This window comes from Microtus oregoni, unplaced genomic scaffold, assembly GCF_018167655.1.
Source record: "Microtus oregoni isolate MIOR12 unplaced genomic scaffold, Mior012 000014F_ref0000157, whole genome shotgun sequence".
In the NCBI taxonomy this organism is placed as follows: Eukaryota; Metazoa; Chordata; class Mammalia; order Rodentia; family Cricetidae; genus Microtus; species Microtus oregoni.
The window spans coordinates 46,644,887-46,665,578 of NW_024543073.1; the positions used below are offsets into that span (position 1 = coordinate 46,644,887).

A 20,692-nucleotide genomic window follows, 5' to 3' on the forward strand; every position below is an offset into this window, starting at 1 on the left:
TCACAGAGAAACCCTATTTTAGGGGGAAAGAAAGGAAGGAAGGGAGGGAGGGAGGGAGGGAGGGAGGGAGAGAGAGAGAGAGAGAGAGAGAGAGACCCAGGTAGGAGAAAGTCCCTCCCCTTCCTCCATCTGGAGAGGACTCTTCCCAGGTAGGCAGGTCTCAACCTCAGGGTCTGCTGCTGAAATCAGCATGACAAGGATGGGTGGAGCCCAGGGGAGACACAGCCAAGCAGAGTGACAACAGCACGGGTTTCATCAATTCCTTATAATTACCCACCAGGAGACCTTGAAAATTTAGGCTACATTTTTATTTTGAAGTAGCTACTTCTGTAGATGAATTACACGCACAAGGTCCTGAGAGCTTGGCACTACCAAAATTCTCAGTCTTCCGGGGTAATTTTTCAAACAGCTTTCACGAATCCCGTAAAACACGTTTTAGAATTAGGCTGAGGATAAAGGGAACAGTCAAAATAAGTGGGAAGTCCCTCACAAGATTGCTTTGCCTTCAAACGTTATCCCATCAAACCGATGGAGCCTACTGAAGAATGTTTTTTGAAGCATCTCCTCAATTCAGCTTCCAGATGCGACGAAACACAGGAAGCCATAACATTTGTGTGTGTCCAAGGTCTGACTTGCGGGCCACAGCCGCTTGAAAATATTTTGGTAGTGTGCCAAGCAATACAAGAAACTGTGGCATTGGGAAACATACCCATTGCGATCTCCAAACACGTAGCTTCCGTACAGTCTTTCAGACTGGCATCCTCTGTAGATGAATCCACCAACCAAAGGACCGTTACTGAATGGCTTGAATTCTAAAAGTGACGGCTCACTTTCTGAAAAGAAAAATAGCATTAGAGCAAATGAAACATTCTCAGAAGTAAAAGTGGTACAGACCAATTAACGAGAATTACAATAATTTAATTCCAAATTGTGTTTCAAAAAGCAAGACAAAAATTCTTTACAGGTATACTTATAAAAATAATGAAACTCTGTTAAAATAGTATCAAGCCATAAGTTTAATGAACTGAAAATGCCCACCAGGAGCTTGCTATTGTTATCAGCCAGGAGACACCAAGATTCCAACACTACTCAAATCCAGGTGTTTTTGTTTTTCGAGATAGGGTTTCTCTATGTAACAGTCCTGGCTGTCCTGGAACTCACTCTGTAGATCAGGCTGTCCTTGAACTCACAGAGATCTGCCTGCCTCTGCCTCCCAAGTGCTGGGATTAAAGGTGTGTACCACCACCACCGGCCAAATCCAGGTATTTTGAAATCATTGTTATTTACTACAGAACCAAAATACTTGAAAACTTGAGTTTTGAACAATAAGCATCTGTAAAAATGGTTCTGCTTATGTTTGGTAAACCAAACAGACCTATGAAATTATATAAAATGTTTAAAAAGTTTTAAAAGTTCGCACTTGAATGAAAAATAAAAGCCCAGCACATAAAGGTTTCTAAGCCTTCATTTACTGTATTCGTAGGAACAGTCTCTCAGTGAGTGGTACCTAACTTGTGGCCCTGTGATAGTTTTGGTCATAGAGCTCTAAGGTTGATAAACCCAGAGTCAGGATGCTCCTTGCATGTGACAAATTCACACAAATTCATGAGGACCTCTTTTCATGCATTTATGGAAAACCAGTCAAATCAGCCACAGTCAGCGGCACCTTGTGGAGGTGCTTCTGGGGCATCACAGTCCTTTTAAACAGTGAGCCTGTTCTCCTCTCACGCCTATGCTGAAACAGAGCTCGGAAAACACAAGTGTTAGGTGCCCCAGAGCGGGACAGAAGGTAATGGACACTGGGCTTAGGCTGCTGACATCCACCCTTTACTGTTCAATTCTGTCTGACAATTAACCTTTCTGTACCCCGGTGTCCCCCTCAGTTCAAGGCAGCTGTCACAGTGCCTGTTATTTTTCAGTAGTTCTGTGAACGTCTTCACAGTGGGAGCTGTGGGCACTTTGGGTGCGTTTTAAAATATGAAAAATAAGATTGTTATTCCTCTAACTGTTTTGTCTGGATGTTGATGTAATTAGTAGAGTTTAGTTAAATCTCGTGGTATAGCCAAAATCCATTGAACCAGTTAGTGTCTTGTTAGATGTTTTTCCAAACAATGTTATTATTTAACTTTTTAAGGTGCACACACACACACACACAGAGGGAGGAAGAGAGGGAGAGAGGGAGGGAACAGGGAAGGGAGGGAGGGAAGGGGAAAGGGAGAGAGGGAGGGAGAAAAATACCTAGGGGAAAAAAAACAAAGTAAAATAAGCAGATATGGCATGAACTCACACAGCTGCCCCATTCCTAGTGCTAAAATAAACAGCTCTGTTGAATGGGTAAATAGAAGGAGCAATCAATTTAATAATCTAGATCTACTGTGCTCCCTAAGTCATAATAACGCTCACAATCACGCAGCCTTCAGGAGTATTCACTACAGCGTGGAAAACAGCTGAGTTTCGGACTTCATTATCCAACTTTATGTCCTAAGTTCTCTGTAAATACTCCAGTGATCATGTTATTAAAAATAACGTTCAAACATTTTATTCCCATGACTTGTTTTTACAAGTCAATTACTTTGTTTTCTCTAAAAGAAACCCATTTTGAAATTATTTTTATTAGAAACATTATTTTCCTAATTGCTCAGAATATTCAGTAATCTCTTACCTTTAAACTTACTTCTCTGCATATAAGATACAAAGACAAGTTCCCCCATAAAAAGGGAATAAAGAGACATTCCTCATCCTGAGTCTCAGAGGAGCAAAATGCAAGCCACTGACTTCTGAGACTATTAAATGATTTGAACCTACAGGGAACCACGCAATCCAGGGAAAAGGCAATTAAGTGGAGGAGCCCTCAGGGCTTGGAGGAGTCCTTGAACCTTGAAAATGGAGCAATTTACTCACTGGCCTGACAGAGGCCACTGTTTTTATGCTTTCTTGAATGCTTAGTATGCAAACCCTCTTTTTCTCCAATTAATATACTAAAACCAGTCTTCACCTTAAACCAGCCTCCATAAGCTTGACTCACCGTAATCTTTCCCTTTTATGATCTGTAGGATTCTGGCTGATGATCTGTTTTTCCCATTGGAATCTGAGCAAAGTATTGTTAAGTTGATGTTTATGTCAGTGGGACGTCGATCCACGGCGCATCTACATAACAAAGGAGACATACTCATTAATCTCTACCAGGGTCTCTTCCTGACAGAGAAAGGAACTCTGGCTCTGTGGGCTGGCTAGGATCCCTGGAGCAATTTAGTTGGGATGTTCTTGAAACCACTGAAGGAAACATCTGATGTGTTTGTTTACCCTACTGAAGCTAATGACCTGGGAGTGTGTTTCTTCATTTTTCTGGCTATCTTCTTTCTAATGAACGTTCTCATCATCGTAAAGGCCTTTGTTAGCCTATCAGGAAGGATTACATCATGCATAACACCTTGGCAGAGTTTGGAAATATGAATCAGTGCTCATCAATTCGTCTATGCCACACAATGGATGTAATGTATTAGCCTTAGAACTAGTGCTCTTTCCTACATGGAAAACTAACTTTAAAAAATTACATACATTAATATACCGTGTGTGCACGCACGTGCGTCATAGTGTGTAATGTGTGGCGGTCAGAGGACAATCTGTGGAAGTTGGTTTTCTTATTTTCCTTCTGTTTCTGGGAGTGAACTCAGATGTTATGTTTGGTGGCATGTGCCTTTACCCAGTCCCTGAATGGTCACCTTCTGATATACTCAGGGAGCTATAGCGCAATAAATCACACTCTGCAGCCCAGGGACTGAAACACGGCTGGCATGCACACGCATGGAGGACAGAGGTCTTTTACAACTATCTTGTCTTTATGTCCCCCATACCTAATGTGGAGATCAGAATCTCCCTGTGGTTCTAACCGCTGATGGAGTTTTCTGCAGGGGCAAAGGGTCACTGCATTCCTGTTACCTAGTCTGGGTCTAAGAGGTCACAATATTCCTGGCATGCATAAGTGAATAAGGGACTAGGATTGGAGAAAGAATGAAGCCTGGTGACAATGCCTGAAAATCTCAAAAATGCAAAACAAGCAAAAAGAAAATCAATCAATCAAACAAACAAAACAACCAGGCTTCTTGACATGTTGGGACCATGTAATCTTGTTCCAAGGGTGAGGGGGTACCATTCTACAAATTATGGGATTCTAAGCAGTCTCCTTGGCCTTGACCATTAGATGACAGCAGTGTGGTCCAGCCTTTACCCCCTCTCATCCCAATTGTGAAATCCCAAACTGTCTCTAGACATTGTCAAATATCCCCAGCGGCAAAAACATTCCATTGAAACTGCTGTTTGGACCAACGAAATACATTAACTACTTCTAAACCAAACCCACTGAAAAATGAAAAATGTTAAATGGTGAGAGTAGGGGCTTCAGAGATGCAAATTCCTTTACTAAAATGAAACAAAACCACTGAGGGCTCCAATCAGCCCACTGCTGATAGAGAAGCAGGAGCTGGGGCAGCTGTACAGACAAGACCCCCCCCCCCCCCCCCTGTCCTCAACGGCACAGTCTGCCATTATGTTGTGACGGAATGAGGAACTTTAGTCCACATTGGCTGAGGCGATTCCTTCAAGTACCTTTTTTTTTTTTTTTGAAGAGGGAGAATTTATGTCAAAAAGAAGCTTGACTCGTTTCCAACAAGCAGCAGCGACCATGCTGACAGAGGCGGCATTCCCTGAGGTGAGCTGCTGGCGACTGTGACCTCTGCAGCCTCTCATGTGGAAAGGAGGCAGACATGAAACTAAGGAGAGGCTAAGATGGTGGGCGCCTGTCCCCCTACAGAGGGCGTACCACCCAGAGTGGCTACTGCCGTCAGCACTGATGTGCCAACGCCGTCTCTTCAGCTGTCTACTGAAACTTATTCTACTGGGCGTGATGACAATGGCAGGGGCCTATGTCAATGTGGGCACAGGGCTTACCACTGCTCTTTGTACCTTATGGTCACATTACTGTGAACCTATGACTTATTCTTTTTTGTTTTTTTTTTTTTTTTTTTTTTTTTTTTGGTTTTTCGAGACAGGGTTTCTCTGTGGCTTTGGAGCCTGTCCTGGAACTAGCTCTTGTAGACCAGGTTGGTCTCGAACTCACAGAGATCCGCCTGCCTCTGCCTCCCAAGTGCTGGGATTAAAGGCGTGCGCCACCACCGCCCGGCAACTTATTCTTGAAATTAAAAAAGAAGACATTGGGCTGGGGAGATGAATCAGGGGGTAAGAATGTGTGCTGTGCTCACAAGAGGACCTGAGTTTGATTTCCCGCCATCCTCAGAAAGGTCAGACAGGACACCAGCCTGTACCTCTAGTATTGGGAATCATGTGTGTATGTGTGTGTGTGTGGGGGGGGGGTCGGCATTAGAAAAGACAGAGCTTGCTACCCAGCCAGGCTCGCTGAAATACCAGGCTTCAGGTTCAGTAACACATCTGTTTCTAAAAGTAACGGAAAGGAGGAAGGGGGATGGTCGAGGAAGACATCTGACATCCTGTGCTCTACTTTCTACGTGTGAAAGCATGGGTATGTATACACACCACACACACACACACACACACACAAAGTTAAAAAGGTGCTGTACGGTCAGTTACCCAGAACACCACAGGAGGAGTACCTAGTCTAGCACCCTGCAGGGGGTGCATACTAGCCAGTAATGGTTTTAGTGTCTTTTCTCTTCATTAAATCTTTATCTGTCTGAGAGTCTCTGCAAGGAAAGCAGAATACAGAAGAATTCCTCTCTAGCCTTCGCTTGCCAGAGGAAGCAGAGCTCCATGGCACAGGCATCTTGCCACGCGAAGGGTCTGGAGAGCGCCTCATCACTGAGGCTCGGACCCCCAGGATGGTTGCAGGACTGCTCTGGAGGGAGGGTGGTGATTCAGGCTGCTTCACTTCAAAGTGCGGCTTTGTGGCGGGTGTGTTCTGAGGTATAGGAATGGAATGTGACAGTTTCCTCCACATCCTGACCCCACCGTAAGTATTCCCTGCTGAACAGATTTTAAGATCTGTGGAGATGCCAAAAAGGAAATGAACTGAGGACTCGGGCTTTGATGGAGGGAAGATGAAGGGCATGAGGGATTATAAAAATAAAAAGTTTGAGAAATATTCACCTTGCACATAGTGAACACTTAATAAACATTAAATAGCAATAATAACTAAGCTAGTAAATGAATGAACGTGGCCACATACGCCCAGTCTGAATGACAGACCAGACTGGAAGGGGTTTCATCAGAGAATTTCTGTTATTGGTCATAGAATTTTTAAGGTGCCCGAAACCCTTCGTTCTAGAGACTTCTTAGTTTTCTCTTCTTTATGGTTCATTATAGTATAAGCAGAAAACAGCCAACATGAATTCCTTTAGTAAGTTTTTAAAGCATGAAAGACATTAACATTTACCTCAACTCCTTGCAAATTAACACCCCACCATCTTGTATTAAGTGAGATCATGGCAGGAAGAACTGCTGTGCGTGAGGCACCAGGCAGCACTCTGAACTGTGATTCTTGTCTACAATCCCGACAGAGAACTTAGAGCACACTCGTTACCTACCACGTCTGTGGAACATACGTGCCGTTGTCTGCGAGGCTCACATCCTGGCATCCCAGTGCCCTCTACAGTCAGTAGGGCAGACAGGACCACTAGGGGTTGATAGCATCACAAGAACACTACTCTCAGCAATGGATTGATGCTATTGTTGTGAGAGGGGGCTGGTGATCCTAGGAGCGAGTTCCCCATAAGAGGATGAGTTTGGCAACTTTTCTGTCTCCCTCCCTGCCCTTTGCTCTCCCCTCCCACTGTGAAAGGAGGAAGCTAGAAGGCTCTTGGCAGACACTGAGCAGGTGCTGGCACTGGAGCCTCAGATTGCCCAGAACCAGAACTGTGAGCCCAAAACCATCTACTGTTTGTGAATTACCCCGTATGTGGCATCCTGTTGAAGCGGCACAAAACAGACTAAGGCAACAGGAAAATAGAACTTAGAGGTATTTAAAGGAAAAATGCCAAAGGGCTTCTAACAGTGGTTCAGTGGTTCCCCTCCGTTTTTTTCTAAGAGCTTGTGTCTTCCTTTGCTCAAGCTTTCTTTCTTTCTTTTTTTTTTTAAGTAGGGACAGAATAGGCGGATGTCCTCACCTGCCTGGATCATGGAGCCCATGGGCAAACACTTCTGGGGGCTGGTTGGTGCTGTTGAAGTGGGGGTTGCTCCGTGGTATGGAGTAAGGCACACTGCACACGTCGGTGTCCACATCCAGCCTCAGCACGGAGCCTGTGAAATCACTGAGAAATTGAGGGAGTGAGTACTTCGTGTTCGGGTTGTTTGTTTCCTCTGCATACCTGGGGTGACGTGACTCTAGGGAGAAAGAAACCACCCCCTCTTTGAACTCAGAATTGCTTGAGTTCCAAATTCCATATGGCAAGGAGTGAGACCAGGGGCAGTTTTGGCACAGATGGAGGTGGCCAAGGATGTGGCATAGTATGTGCCTTGCTTTTTTTTAAAATCTGGCCTTTATCGTCTTTGCCAGGCGATGTCTTTTACGTCCTCAAGACATTAGTGTAGGGGCACATCTACTACCCAGCTGCTGGGCCCAGAGGAAGACGCAGGGCAGCCTCTGCAGCAATAATTTTAGGACAAAGCAAAGCGACGCTTCAGCATAAAATAACCACGTGTTCAACATCAGCGATAGCTTCTAGTTGCTGGCTCGGAGCCTACGTCCCGGCATTGGAATGATGTTGATGCCAAAGAGTACTTGTTGGTAATCAGACTGTTACCTTAACCCATCCATCTCTTCCATGTCATCCAGCGTGATCATACCGTCCCCAAGGATGACGTACAGAAAACCATCAGGACCAAAGAGCAGCTGTCCTCCGAGATGCTTTCGGTGGAGCTCGGCTACTTCCAGAAACACCCTGGCTGTCCTCACATCAACTTGATGGGGATTCTTCCTGCGTGAGGGAAGGGAAAGCGCCATGAGTCTTCAGGTATAATGTGAATTCACCGGAGAAGGAACAGTGTACAGATACATTTGGAACAGAGCTAATCAATTACTCTGAAAAATTACTGAAATTTTACTGAATTATTGAATTACTGAAGAATTACAATAATTTCTACATTTTGGAAACATTGCTAAATTGAAGATAATTAAGAAAAAGTACCAAAGATATTATTTTACTTAATTTTCCTTATACACACACATACACATACACACACACACACACACACGTATGCACATACAAACATATACATGCACATGTTTTATGCCGTGAGAAGATTCTGCTTTAATTACTACCAATTCATGGCAATCATTTCTAAATAGTTAGCGAAGAGATGAAGAAGAGAAAGCAATACGGCAGAGTTTGCAGGCTTCCAATCAAATTAGTTAGGGATACCTGGACACTGTATATTCCACAACCCTAAGGATGTGGTCATGAGGCCCGATAGCCCACCGTTCTTGGTTGGTGGTATAAGACACATACAGCTTCCCATTTTTCTTGTAATTGGGATGGAATGCAAGGCTTAGCAGGCCCCTTTCATCTCCTCCCTGCAGTCAAATGAAAAACACAAAGAAATTGTGAAGTTAATTATGTTCTTTATTGTGTTTCAACTGGGACCCCCGAAAAAAGTCTCTTTCTTCTGGGTAATCTTTGCCCAACCTTTTTCCTTTTCTCCTTTGCCTACTGCACAGAAAACGATTATAAAACAGTTCTCTATGCGGCTCTCTTTAAAGGTTAAGAACAAGACAATTGTCTGTGCAGTTATCTCGGTACTCTTAGGCCATGTTAGTCGAGAGATTTGTGCAGGTAATCTTGGGAAGCTGGGCAAAGCAGAATTCTTCACTGGGTTACGAGGTTGCTTGCAGTGCATAGGAGACAAATAAAAACACTTCACAATCAACAGTTACTTCTAATCCAGCTCACCAAAACCTAAAACACAGTGCTGGCTGCCAGCTCCCATTGTCATGGCAATATGTTTAGAAAGCAGTTAAATTGCTTGTGTAATGTATAAACCTTTGCTTCACCCGGAGGCATTGACATCAGCTGTCGCAGCGATGGTGGTCTGCTCATCACAGCGAAGTAGCAGCAGTCTTGGACATCTATACAGAGAGGAGGTATTTTACATGCATCCTAACACAGAGAATAGAAGGATGAAGAGATGAGGAGAGCAAGAAGGACCAGAGTGGGGGTGGGAGAAACATGAGAAAGGAACGGAAATAAAAGAAAAATCTCAAACAGCCCTCCTTTGTTATTGCATGGACGTCAAGGATGTATACATTAGACATGCCAAATACTAGAGCAATTAAAACGTCGTCATGTTCGGAAATAGAAAGGCATTTTATCTTCATTTGCTGCTAATCCAGCTTGTGGAAATTCAATACGGTCTTAGCATTTGCTGCATCCCACGGGTAGTCTAGGAGGGCCCGTCCTGGAAGGAAAGCATCTGAAATGACGTAGGTCAGAGACTAAATGCCACACTCTAGGAAGTGAGTGAACCTTCTTCTCTGAAGCCTGGTGCATTATCCACGGCAGTGACATCCTGCGCCGGAAACTGAAATCTACAATTGCTCATCCCCTATTTACGTTTTTAGCATTGCATCTGCTTTGACAAATATGGTGAGTAACTAGCTTCTGAAGTGTTGAATGGGGGGAAATTGGTCTTTGCAGGGTCACAGTCAGCAATGGTCTACAGTCAGTCCCATTCCACAGCCTCGGTCACCAGCCCAGAACAGATCTGGGTGCAATGTATGGTCCATCAATCTGAGAGCATAAAATTTTAGGCATAAAAGTTCATTTTTAATCAACGTTGTTTGATTTGTTTCATGGCTCAGAAATAAATGTGCTTGGCTACATAGCATCCAAAGTTGAAATATTAAGACTTTGAGAGTTGCATAAATAAAACACTGGCTGGAAATGTCCGGTAACTACTGACTCATTCATTCAAGTGTTAACTTTTCGCACATCGCCATATGCCTGACTTTAACTTTAATCATTAGAGTCAGATGCTAATGACTATGATTTATGAATGCGCCTCTGTTCTGTGATGATGGTTTTAATGCGGACTCTGTGCTGGTGTTCCACTCCTCACATCATCGGGAGACAAATATCCCTTGGCTCTCAGAGGACTCAGAAGCTGAGATGTATAACTCAGATCTGGATGCAGGGTGTCTGCACACTTTAACCACTCTGACAGATTGCAAGAGGAAGCCCACAGGTGGGATTTTGTCTGTGATTAATTGTACTCCCCAATACTTCTCTCTAAAACTATGGGACAGGCTAAGTGCCGCCTGCCTGCTTCCCAGGCGGCTGTGGTCACTGTAGGAAGCTTTGGTTGAAAGCAGTCCTCTGTCGCTGTTAATCAAAGAGTCAGAAACACAGCCCGGAGAGGAGAGCAGCACGGTTCAGACTGAGCTGCTGCTTTTCAGGGATGAAGGAATGGTCATTAGCAGGCGAAAGGAAGGGCCACACACAAATCGACAAGCAGGCATGGCCATTGTTCACTTTAGAAACACATGGCTTTCACCCTGAATCCAGAGCACCACAGACATTTAGCCAAGTGCCAAATTCAGAAACCAAATGAGTTGTAAATGGGAAGGAAACAGATAATACACTTTTTGAAAAAAATCAAAAATTTGAACATTTTTCAAGCTGCACAATTGACATTTGATTAATTTAGGATGTAGGATCTGCTCTTTTCAAATAACCTCTGGTACGAAGTTGAGTTCGGATTGGTTTAGAAACAACTACTTAAGTCATTTCCAAGAAAAAAATTCATAACTATATTGGTGAGAAAATATCATGTGTTGTATAAATCTCATGGCTGTCTCTAATAACAGCCAAGGCTCAGGCATTAGGAAAGTCTGTTAACTCCTACTGAACCAGGAGACTGAAATATTGATAGGTGATTCACCTGAATTAGCTTTGACAGTGATGTTGTCTAAATTAAAATACGTTATGAGCAAATCATGAGTGAACTCTCAAATGGAAACCTGCTTTTGAGGTCTGGCTCCCTTCTCGAGGTCTACATGAAGAGACATGTTGATTGGCACCGAAAGTTGACTTCATGGCAGAGTTATGATATTTCAGATATTTCACGTCTCAGGTCCCTGACATGGCTCCAGCTTAGGCACTAACAGACACTGTCCCAGCAGAGGGACAGCGGAAGGTGGGTTCCTAAGACCTCTGTTCTTCCTGTGATCATACGCCCTACCCACCCAAGCTCTAACTGTGTGGGTTCACCGCCTCCTTCTGTTCTCCCTCAGTGCCGGAGCCTCATTGCTTCCGCACTATCAGAAACTCCACTACACCACTTTTAGAGGCTCAGCAGGAAGAAACAACCAGTCTTCTGTTGACTTCACGGATGTTCCTCCTTACTCCTCTCATCCTTCCCCTCGTGATGGGTGGTTTTAAGGCTCAGAGCTTATGGAATGGAAACCATGAGTTCCCTCCAGAAATGCTTGGAGGTAAAAACTGATCCCAGGAGCATCCGAGGAGAATGAATCGTTTAAGATGTGCTGAACTGACTAAGGGTACAAGCACACTCACTGAGTGGAGGGTGGAGGGAAGCCTCATAATCCAGGGAGCTGGGCCATTTAGAAAGAGTCTGGCTTCTAACACCATGCTTTGAAAATCTATTAGCCAATGTCCAAAATGATGATCATCACCTGTGTGCATGGCAGTGACTTTTTTCCCCCTCAAATCCTCACATTGAACTTTGGGCTTCGTGATTAATTACAGAAACTTCGTATGCAAGTTGTGCTTCAAGTGACTGTGCACACTGTATCATGAGACCCAAACCAGAAGCTAACAGAGCAAGATACTTCTGATATTGCAAAACAGGATTATCTTCAGCAAAGCTTATGTGTGAGAGTTTTCCAGTCAAGCTAAAAAAAGAAGGAAAGAAGGAAGAAAGGAAAGAAGGAAGGAAGGAAGGAAGGAAAAAGTTTACAAGAAAACCCTCATGCTATTTTAAATAAGATTGTGATAGCATACTAGGCTTCAGGTTGGACAAACTCATTACTCTGGCTAGAGCCTGGTGCCTCGGGCTAGCATGCTAGGCTCTTTTCCTTCCTCAGCTCTCAGTAGTGCAGCAAGTCTGGACAGCCCCACACCAACCACAAGTAGATATTCAAAACAGGATTGTTGAATGAGTTGAAAACAATGTCCTTAATCTGTTTGGAATCTTGAGCTTGATCCATGTTTCCAGGTACATCAGAAAAGCTTCTCCAGGTCCTTCTCCTGGTCATTCAGCTCTGGGGAGCTGTCTCACAGGGCCACAGTGGAAGAGGTTCAAACCTCTTAGCTGAATACTAAGATTTAATAGACCAGCTCTTCTCTTCTAATGTTGGGATAAACTTTACACTTTGGGGCAGATCAAGGTTCTAACAAATTTTGGAAGAGTGTTCTTCTTTGAATAATATGAAGTGTCCATTTGGAAAAGAGAGGTCTCTCTAAAATGATTATAACAGAAAATATATTTTTCTCTTTAAGGGAAATTTTGAGGTAATTGTCTTTCATTGTCATGTCATCTACAAAAAGCATTCTCTTTATACTTTTTAGAAACATGTTTAGGCTTACTTATCTTTATCTTATGTGTGCGAGTGTTTTGTCTGCATGGATGTGTGTGTATGTCAGAAGGCACTGGATCCTCTGGAACTGGAGTTACGGAGGGAAGCAAGCTGTGGATGCTGGAACTAAACCCAGATCCTGCCCAAGAGCAGCAAGCTTTCTTACCTGCTGAATCATCTAACTACCTCCCTCTACTTTCAATATGGGGTAAACTTGGCTTATTCTGAGTCTTTATTTCTCTTACATTTGCTTCCATCCCCTTTGGGGACTGCAGGCTTGAGTGTTTTAGCACCATGCAACGTGGAACCGGAAGCTGGGTGTGTCACTCCTCATTTTTGCATAGTTTTTCTTCAGTGTCCTTTGATATATAACTAACTGGACTTCAGAGTCTTTCTTCTGGAGCCCTCGTCGTCTGAGGTATTCACAGTGTCTAGGGATTAGGGCAAGGTACCTTCGGGGCAGGTTATTGTACTGACTGCATGGACATTTTAATTTAGTTTTTAAAAAGACTCCTACAGACAGGGGTGGTTGCACGTGCCTATATTCCCAGCACTTGGGAGATAGATGCAGGAGGATCAGGAGTTCAAGGCCAGTGTCTGTTAGATAATGTGTCTGAGACTGGCTTGAGTTATCCAAGTCTCCTGTTGCTAAACTACGCAAACTGAAGCATGAAAGAGGTTCTTAAGCACACAAGGCTTAGCCTTCATGAGTGGGACTTCACCATCCCTAACGGCCTATGGCTTTAACGGCCAGGAAACGTAAGTGCACCTATAATCAAGAAATTACTACTGCCTTGATAATTAGGAACTAACACTAGCTGAGGAGAAGTTTATTGAGTTGGTGTCAGATTTTGCTTGGCAGTCAGGATAAGGCCTCCTGGTCCTCAAAGAGCAGACACGGAGGCAAGTGTCTCATTTCTACCTTGCTCTCTGAGACGCTGATGTTTCTCAGTGGTGAAACTGTGCTACGTCATTAGAAATGGGCATTTCCAAACAGCAGGAGCTGCAGAGAGTCCATAAACAGGCGATCTTTTCACCAAAGGTTCTCACAGACCTAGCAACTCCAAGACTTAGTAACAAAAAGAAATAGCTTGACTTCTGAGCAGCTAAATGACTTGAAGAATTAGGCAAGTTTCTACAGATGGTAAGGCCATTTTCTTACTTGATACCAGGGCATAGAAGGGAGCGAAAGCCTTGGGTAAAATTATTGTTTCCTTAATCCCAAGGGAATCTCTGAGAATTAACAGCTGAACAGAAGAGTGGTATTTTTAAGTATCTCCAAACCGCGTCACGCTGACTTTTTCACTTCCTTTATCAGCTGTCACTCACTCATCTACGCTTCACGCTACACAGAATGAGAGGGGAAGGAGGACCTGGCAACCAACATGGCTTCTTGTCCGGAACCTTCTGCTATCCAGAAATGAGAAAACAAGTGACTTTTTAACTATATTTATTCATTTGTTTATTTCTAGAATTGTCTTCCCAAACACAATAGCAGATTATATCTTCACAAAGCTCACAGCTGGAAACAAGACACATCTGTCATCTTGGTCTGGATGTGAAGATTCAACAGGGGTCTCAAGGGTTAATGCAAATGTCGGCAGAACTGCCTTCTTTACTAAAGTCTCCGGGGATTTGGTCCCCTCCTTTCCAATTTTAGCAGCCTCTTACATTCCTTAATCTATGACCACTTTCCTCCATCTTCAAAGACAGCAATGGCAGGTTGAATCTTCACACACCCATCCAGTCCTCCCAGCCTCGCTTTCCGCCCTCAGAAAATCATGAGTACCGAAAGCCTGCCCAGATATTCGGCCTCCCATCTCTGTGTGGGTTTGCACTCTTGATCCTTCCGTAAACGAATTTTCCTTTGACAGTTAGGTAACAAATCATAAGAATGAGGACATATTTTGGTCAGGGTCAAACCACAAAAACAGTTTAATCTGCCTGACCCTAAGCATTTAAAACTTAAGTCTTTTTGGCCATGGCCTCTAAGTGGTGAAATTTATTTGCACACTCACTGAAAGGTACGGAAGGAAACTCTATCATGGCCCACCGAGAAATGTAGCTGCCATGGTAGAAATAGTCCTGATGACCTTCAGAACGAGTGAGAGCAGCCATCAGAAGTGAGGGAGAAAGAGAAGACAGTTTTACAAACAGTGGGCAAATGCAACTTGTGTGCCTGCGTTAATCAGGAGCAAAACTCCTGTGCTGTGTGGGTCGTCATGACACAAGAGATACTACCGAATATGGGAGGTCCTGCCTGATGGGTAATCTTAGCATTTTCGGCACCTAAGACTGTGTTCTAGATTCCTTTTCTTTGTTCTCAGTTTTGAAATATGCTGTAGGGTACTTTTGTTTTTGTTTTTATTTTGTTTTACACCTTCTGGGAAAGGTCGAAAGCACTGCCTTTCAGCAGTTCTGACAGTGTAATTTCATCCCTGAAGAAGAGCCAATTGCAGAGGGATCTTGAACGAATTTACCGGAAGGAATCCACACATAATAAAAAACACAATTTGTCTTTGTCTTAGTTCCTGGCTCAGAACCCCAAAACCTCTTGGAACTTCCCGAGTGACAGGAGTGTCATTTTATTTATAAAGCAATCTTTCCACTGTACCTGAGCTCGTGCTAACGGTCTGACTACTGGGAGCCCCTAGGCCGGTCAGGTGTGCCGTCAGTGGTCAGAGAAGACAACCACACGTCTGGAGAACTGAAACCTTCAGCTCTCTTCTTCCCACCCTGAGTGGGAGCTAATGACTAAATTCACTCACCAATGGCCAACGATTTAATCCATTCTGTCTATGTAACAAAATCCCCATTAACAACTCGTGAGCTTTTGAGCTTGTTCAGTCGGTGAAGTGCTTGCTGAGCAAGTGCAAAGACCTGAGTTTGAATCCCTGGAGCCCATGTAAAGCTAGCTGTGGTCCATGTAATCCCAGCGCTAATGTTTCAGAATAAGCAGAGACTGAGCATCCCCAAATGCTTGCAGGCCAACACACAGCAAGAGACCCTGTCATGAAAAAGGTAGAAGGCAGGGACTCACATATGAAGCTGTCCTGTGTCCTCTACATGCAGCCCCGCCCATACTCACATGTCCCCCTCCAATCATACACATACAGCTTAAACAATCAACCAAAACCAAATCCCTCCGCAACAGTAGAGTCCAGGGAGGAAAATGCTTTCACAGAGGGCATGGGCCATCCTCAGACCCTGCCTTCTACAGGGTTCAGCTTCATGGCTCCTACATTTGAAACCTCTGGGGACAAGTGCACATTCAGATACTGAAAATGTATATCACAATACTTTATGTACCTATGTTTGGGATTTATTTTCTGTTGAATCTATGCTTGTCAAGTAGAATTAAACCATGTTTATACTTCCAGGTCTTTCCCAGGCTGCATTTGACGCAGTATAGATGTTTGGAAAATGAAGGCACTGTTCCCATTCCCATGTCCAAGTCGTGGTCATGTGCCATAGTATTGCTAATACATGTGCCATAGGAATTTAAGTTATGCCAGGAAATGGCTTGAACACTAGGGCTGTTTGGCTCAATATATGTTACTTGGTAATAATTTTGAGACATTCCGAAATTCAGTTTGCTAAAGCATTTCCAAAAACTGAAATGCTTCAATATGGTTGAGCTTTGTGATACACAAATTTGTAAAGATAAAGGAACAAAACAATAGGCTTACAAAAGCGTTAGCTCCTCTCAGAAACAGTGCTACACATTTTGCTTAAGAAAGATTTTTAGAAATGTCGGTGCCATTTAAGGAAAGTAAAGATCTTATTCTGTGATTTTAGGCTAAATAAAAATAAATAAAACTATAAGGCAAAGTAAAGGAACTTCATGGGATTGAGAAGTAAGGGGAAGTGAGAATTGTTTTGTCAAAGAAAAGCATTAGAGTTCACTAAATTATTCTGTTATGACATACAGGCTAAGTACATGTTGGATCTTAGGTATTTCTGAATGAGGGCGTAAACTGGTAGCTGAATGTATGCTTAGTCTGCACAGAAGGCTCTGTGTACAAAGAGCGCGCATGCACACTCACTCACACACACACACACACAAACATAAACGTTCGTGCTATTTTTAAGATAACCGTAAAAGGGTAAAATATTGGGTAATTACATTGTTAAAAACACTGAATGTCAGTTATGTAAAATAGGAATTAAAACAATTCTCCCTGAGGCTGGAAACTTCTTGAAGGTGTGCTTTCACCTCCCTGGATAGACATGTCCCAACAGTAGCCTGTGCTGTGCCCTTTACCATGTCCCAGAGACGGCATCGTGAGGGCTAGCTTAAACTCTACAGCAATTTTAGGGCTTGGTGCGATTTCACTGGTACCCTTGTTTTTTCTGGACAAGGGATTAATGAATCTGTCCAGAATGTATCATGAGAAATGGAAGATTAGGGCTCATCTCTGCTTGGAGCACAAAAACATGAAAACCTTTGTCATAGTCTGTGACCAACTATTTCCTAAAACCAAGGAGACATGGGGCTGGGGCTAGCTTTCCTTCCTGCACTCACTGCTCAGGAGCCGAGGTTTGGAAATAGCCTGGCTTAGGTTTATCAGTCCTACAGCGGAAAATGGTGGACACTGTATCTTAGTTATTTTAGCTAATAGGTGGTAGTTTAACTGAAGTCAGCTATTTTTAACTTATACAGTCATGTATGCATCTAGTTATCTTTTAAAAATGCTTTTCTCTCTGGGAAAACAGTAATTAATTTTTTAAATACAGACCTTCAAAGGTCAAAAGAGAAGGAAGCTAGAATGTCAACTTTGTTGAGACAGAAGAAACAAATAAGGCATTTACACAGAAAAAAAAATGTCTACATGGACAGAATTAAACATGAAAAATGTTTACGTTGCTTATTGACTTTATCATGCCAAAGGGATATGAACCATGATGCAACAGAAGGAGGCACAAGGCAGGATTAACTGAACTTGTCTTAACATTTCTTCAGCACCTCCTCCCAAGTAATGTACAATAAAACTAAGCTTCGGTGACACCCTCCCCCAATGTCACTCTTTATTATCTTTAACAATGTAGTACTATATTGATAAAGAAACTAGCAGAAAAGAACAAGTCCTGCCTTGCGTCATTTCTGTGCTATGCTGTAAACAATCTTACCAAAGCCAAGTGATGATTGGCGGTTTGTTGCCATGGCTGCTGTGGTGTGGAGATATGTAGGCACTCAGCTCCTCAACGACGGTGGACACCACTGCAGAACGACCCACAGACCTAGGCTCATTTCCCCTGCATTGTTATTGTGCTCTTGCCATTATCCCTCTATTTTCAAATCTTATTCCTTCATTGTTTTGTGAAGAAGTAACCAAAGATGTAAAATGATTAAATAAACAACCCATTAAGCACGAGGGGAAGAAGTGTGTCTTCCTGATTTTTTTTTACCTGAACCGTTTACACAAACTAGTTCCACCGACTCTCCTCCATGGAGTAGGACACTCACAGATCATTTCATGGTAGAATTTGCTTGGTCATTTGATGGGGCCTAGAGGTTCATGTAGCATCTCTTTGAGAAGAGCCATCCAAGATTGCTCAGAGACTTGGGAAGATAAAGAATGTCAAGCCACTGACCTCCAAAAGCAATGCTTGAATTGAGCACAGCAATGGCAAGGGCAGAAAGAAACTGAGGCTCCATGGCACATTCAATCATTCTCCAGATAAAACTTTCAGTGGGAGACTGTGATTTTCAAGTAAAGAACACAAAGCCTCCATTTATTTTTACGAGAAGCTGTGTGTTATGGGGAGCAGTCTTCCCTTGCTTGGAGCCATCCAAAGGACGCCTGGGCTTCACAAAACTGCAGGCATGGAAAGACAGATTCTAATTTCTATTCAACAGTGGGCCCCCATTTACTTATGATAAATTCTTGTCTCTCTTCTCAGGAGAATAGGTGGGTGTGTTAACGGTAGTTTATTAATGACTTGTAGGCATATACACTGGACCATTGTAGGGATTTAGTTGAGTTTTTAAAAAATAATATCACTTAAAAATAGTATGAGTTCTGAAGTTAAACATAAAGCAATTTATTTAGTAAACAAAAAGAAGATTTGGAGCCACTCCAACGTTGCTGTGTTCCCTGGGGAGAGTGACAGTGAATCCCGATGGTGTCTCCGACACATTATAGATGAGTCCTCTATAAAAGGTGCTCCCAGACTTGTGCTGGAAGAAGACACACTTCTGATGTGGCACATAGCTCTGAAAATGACTTGTGAACCGTGTTGACTAGCATAGCGCATGCTTATTTAAGCTCCACACTTACTAAATTTAGATTCAAAGTTGGATATTCAACGATAAACTGAAGACGACTGCGAGGTCCTACAAGGCAGAGCTATCATCCACGGAACGAATTCACGTGTCAGAATTTTAGCTTATGTAACAGAATGAAATGAACATTGCTTGGTTATGATTGGGTAGGATCAGTTTTGCCTTCTTTCATTCCCTCGGGGATTCTCCTTAGGACCATTCTCGAAAGTATTAGCCATTAATAAAAAACCTGTTAGGTAGAGCCTGGCGTGTGGGCTGATGGCCTTTAGTTTTAGTACTCTGGAGGCAGACTCAGGTGGAGGAATCTTTGGTGAACACGGTGAATTCAGGGCAGTCAGAGTAAGACCCTGTCGGTTCATAATACTGGGCAAATCTTGTTTGTAAACAATTCCTTTGAGATAAAGGAAAAAATTTAGAAAAACATGCTAACTTCTTCAGACTTTCTTGTTTATTTCCATATACATATGTGTGTGTGTGTGTGTGTGTGTGTGTGAGAGAGAGAGAGAGAGAGAGAGAGATTCTATATATTTGCCATTTGTGTATGTATATACTTGTTTATGTATTAATTTAAGGCAGAGCTTCATTATTAACCCAGAGGGGCTTATAACTGGCTATGTGATTCACATTGCCCCCATACCCATGACTCTGCAGCCTCGGATTTCCCAGGCTGTGTGAGTGAACAAGCCTAGGTTCAAGTTCATTTTATTTCATGGGTGAAGTGTCGTTCCATTGTCTTAATACTTGAAGCTGGTTTTTGTTTGTTTGTTTGTTTTTGAATGACTTAGTCTATAATAAAGACAAACTTTTAATGAGCTCATAAGCATCAGGAATGTACTTTCATAAGGATGAAATGAAAGTCAATTTTTTGAATGATTTGTAATATTAGATTTTTATAATGAGAATGAATGAAATAAAGAGAGTGGTGAAGATGCGTTCACCGCTAGGATCTCTGAGGCAGGAAGTCTGGCTATTGGGGTTTCAACATTAGACACAGGACTATAAAGTATATTTCTTTCATAGTTTCATGTGATTTATATCTGTGTAGTTGGAAAATATTTTTTTTTCCTGCAAGAAAAGAAGAGATTTAAGGCTTTTTCAATAAGGGCAAAAAGAAAAATCACAATATAAAAGATAAATGCTCCACTCTAGCAAAGGGTATAAGAGTGCTCTTAATGAATCTGACTCTTTGGGTTTATAAAGCCTGCTTTTTATGAAGTGCGGCTGATACAGCGGTTGTGCAGCCAGAAGCGTTATCTCCCATCGTGATGTGGATCTAAGGCTGGTGCACCTGGCTTTCCTAGTCCTGCCTCCGTGCTCTTTGCCATTGGGCATTTCCTCCTGTGACTCTAAACAAGAGCTCCGACTGACTTCCATGAGAACAAGAATTGAGTAATTAAATGAGATTATTGCTTTAAAAGGGAGCCTTGAAGAAAACAACCCCGGCAGTTTAGACCACCAAGGAACACTAATAAATTTAAGGAACTATGAGGTTCCCTTCAAGTGACCTCTCTTGAAAAGTTATATAACAGATTGCTGGAACTTCAAGGCCACATAAAAATTATGGCACTTTAAAAATTATTTTCTGAGTTAGAGTTTGAACAAATATGATTTATGTGTCAATTAAACTTGCAATTTACCAAAGTAGCAAAATAAAATTACTTGCTCTTTGATATTATCATGAAGCACCATTTTATAAAACAATCAAAATGCAGGGTTCTAACGACAACAACAGAAGGACTGGTTTACTGTAATATATATATATATTGCTCCTATTTCTAAATTGAGCAAAGGTGGTTGATATTTTATGTCTTATGTACTTACGTTAATTCTTTTTTAATGGCCTT

General features: G+C 42.6%; 1 protein-coding gene across 1 annotated transcript in view; it reads right to left on the reverse strand.

Annotated features, from left to right (window-relative positions):
- The window catches only part of LOC121455577 (hedgehog interacting protein), an 87,600-nt gene that overhangs the window by 19,307 nt on the left and 47,601 nt on the right, over positions 1 to 20,692 (reverse strand). The window contains exons 5-9 of the mRNA XM_041663176.1: positions 8,391 to 8,542; positions 7,773 to 7,946; positions 7,137 to 7,280; positions 3,026 to 3,147; positions 710 to 833 (exon numbers count right to left, since the gene is read on the reverse strand). Coding sequence (XP_041519110.1) covers positions 710 to 833; positions 3,026 to 3,147; positions 7,137 to 7,280; positions 7,773 to 7,946; positions 8,391 to 8,542 — 716 coding nt within the window. The remainder of the gene's footprint in view (positions 1 to 709; positions 834 to 3,025; positions 3,148 to 7,136; positions 7,281 to 7,772; positions 7,947 to 8,390; positions 8,543 to 20,692) is intronic.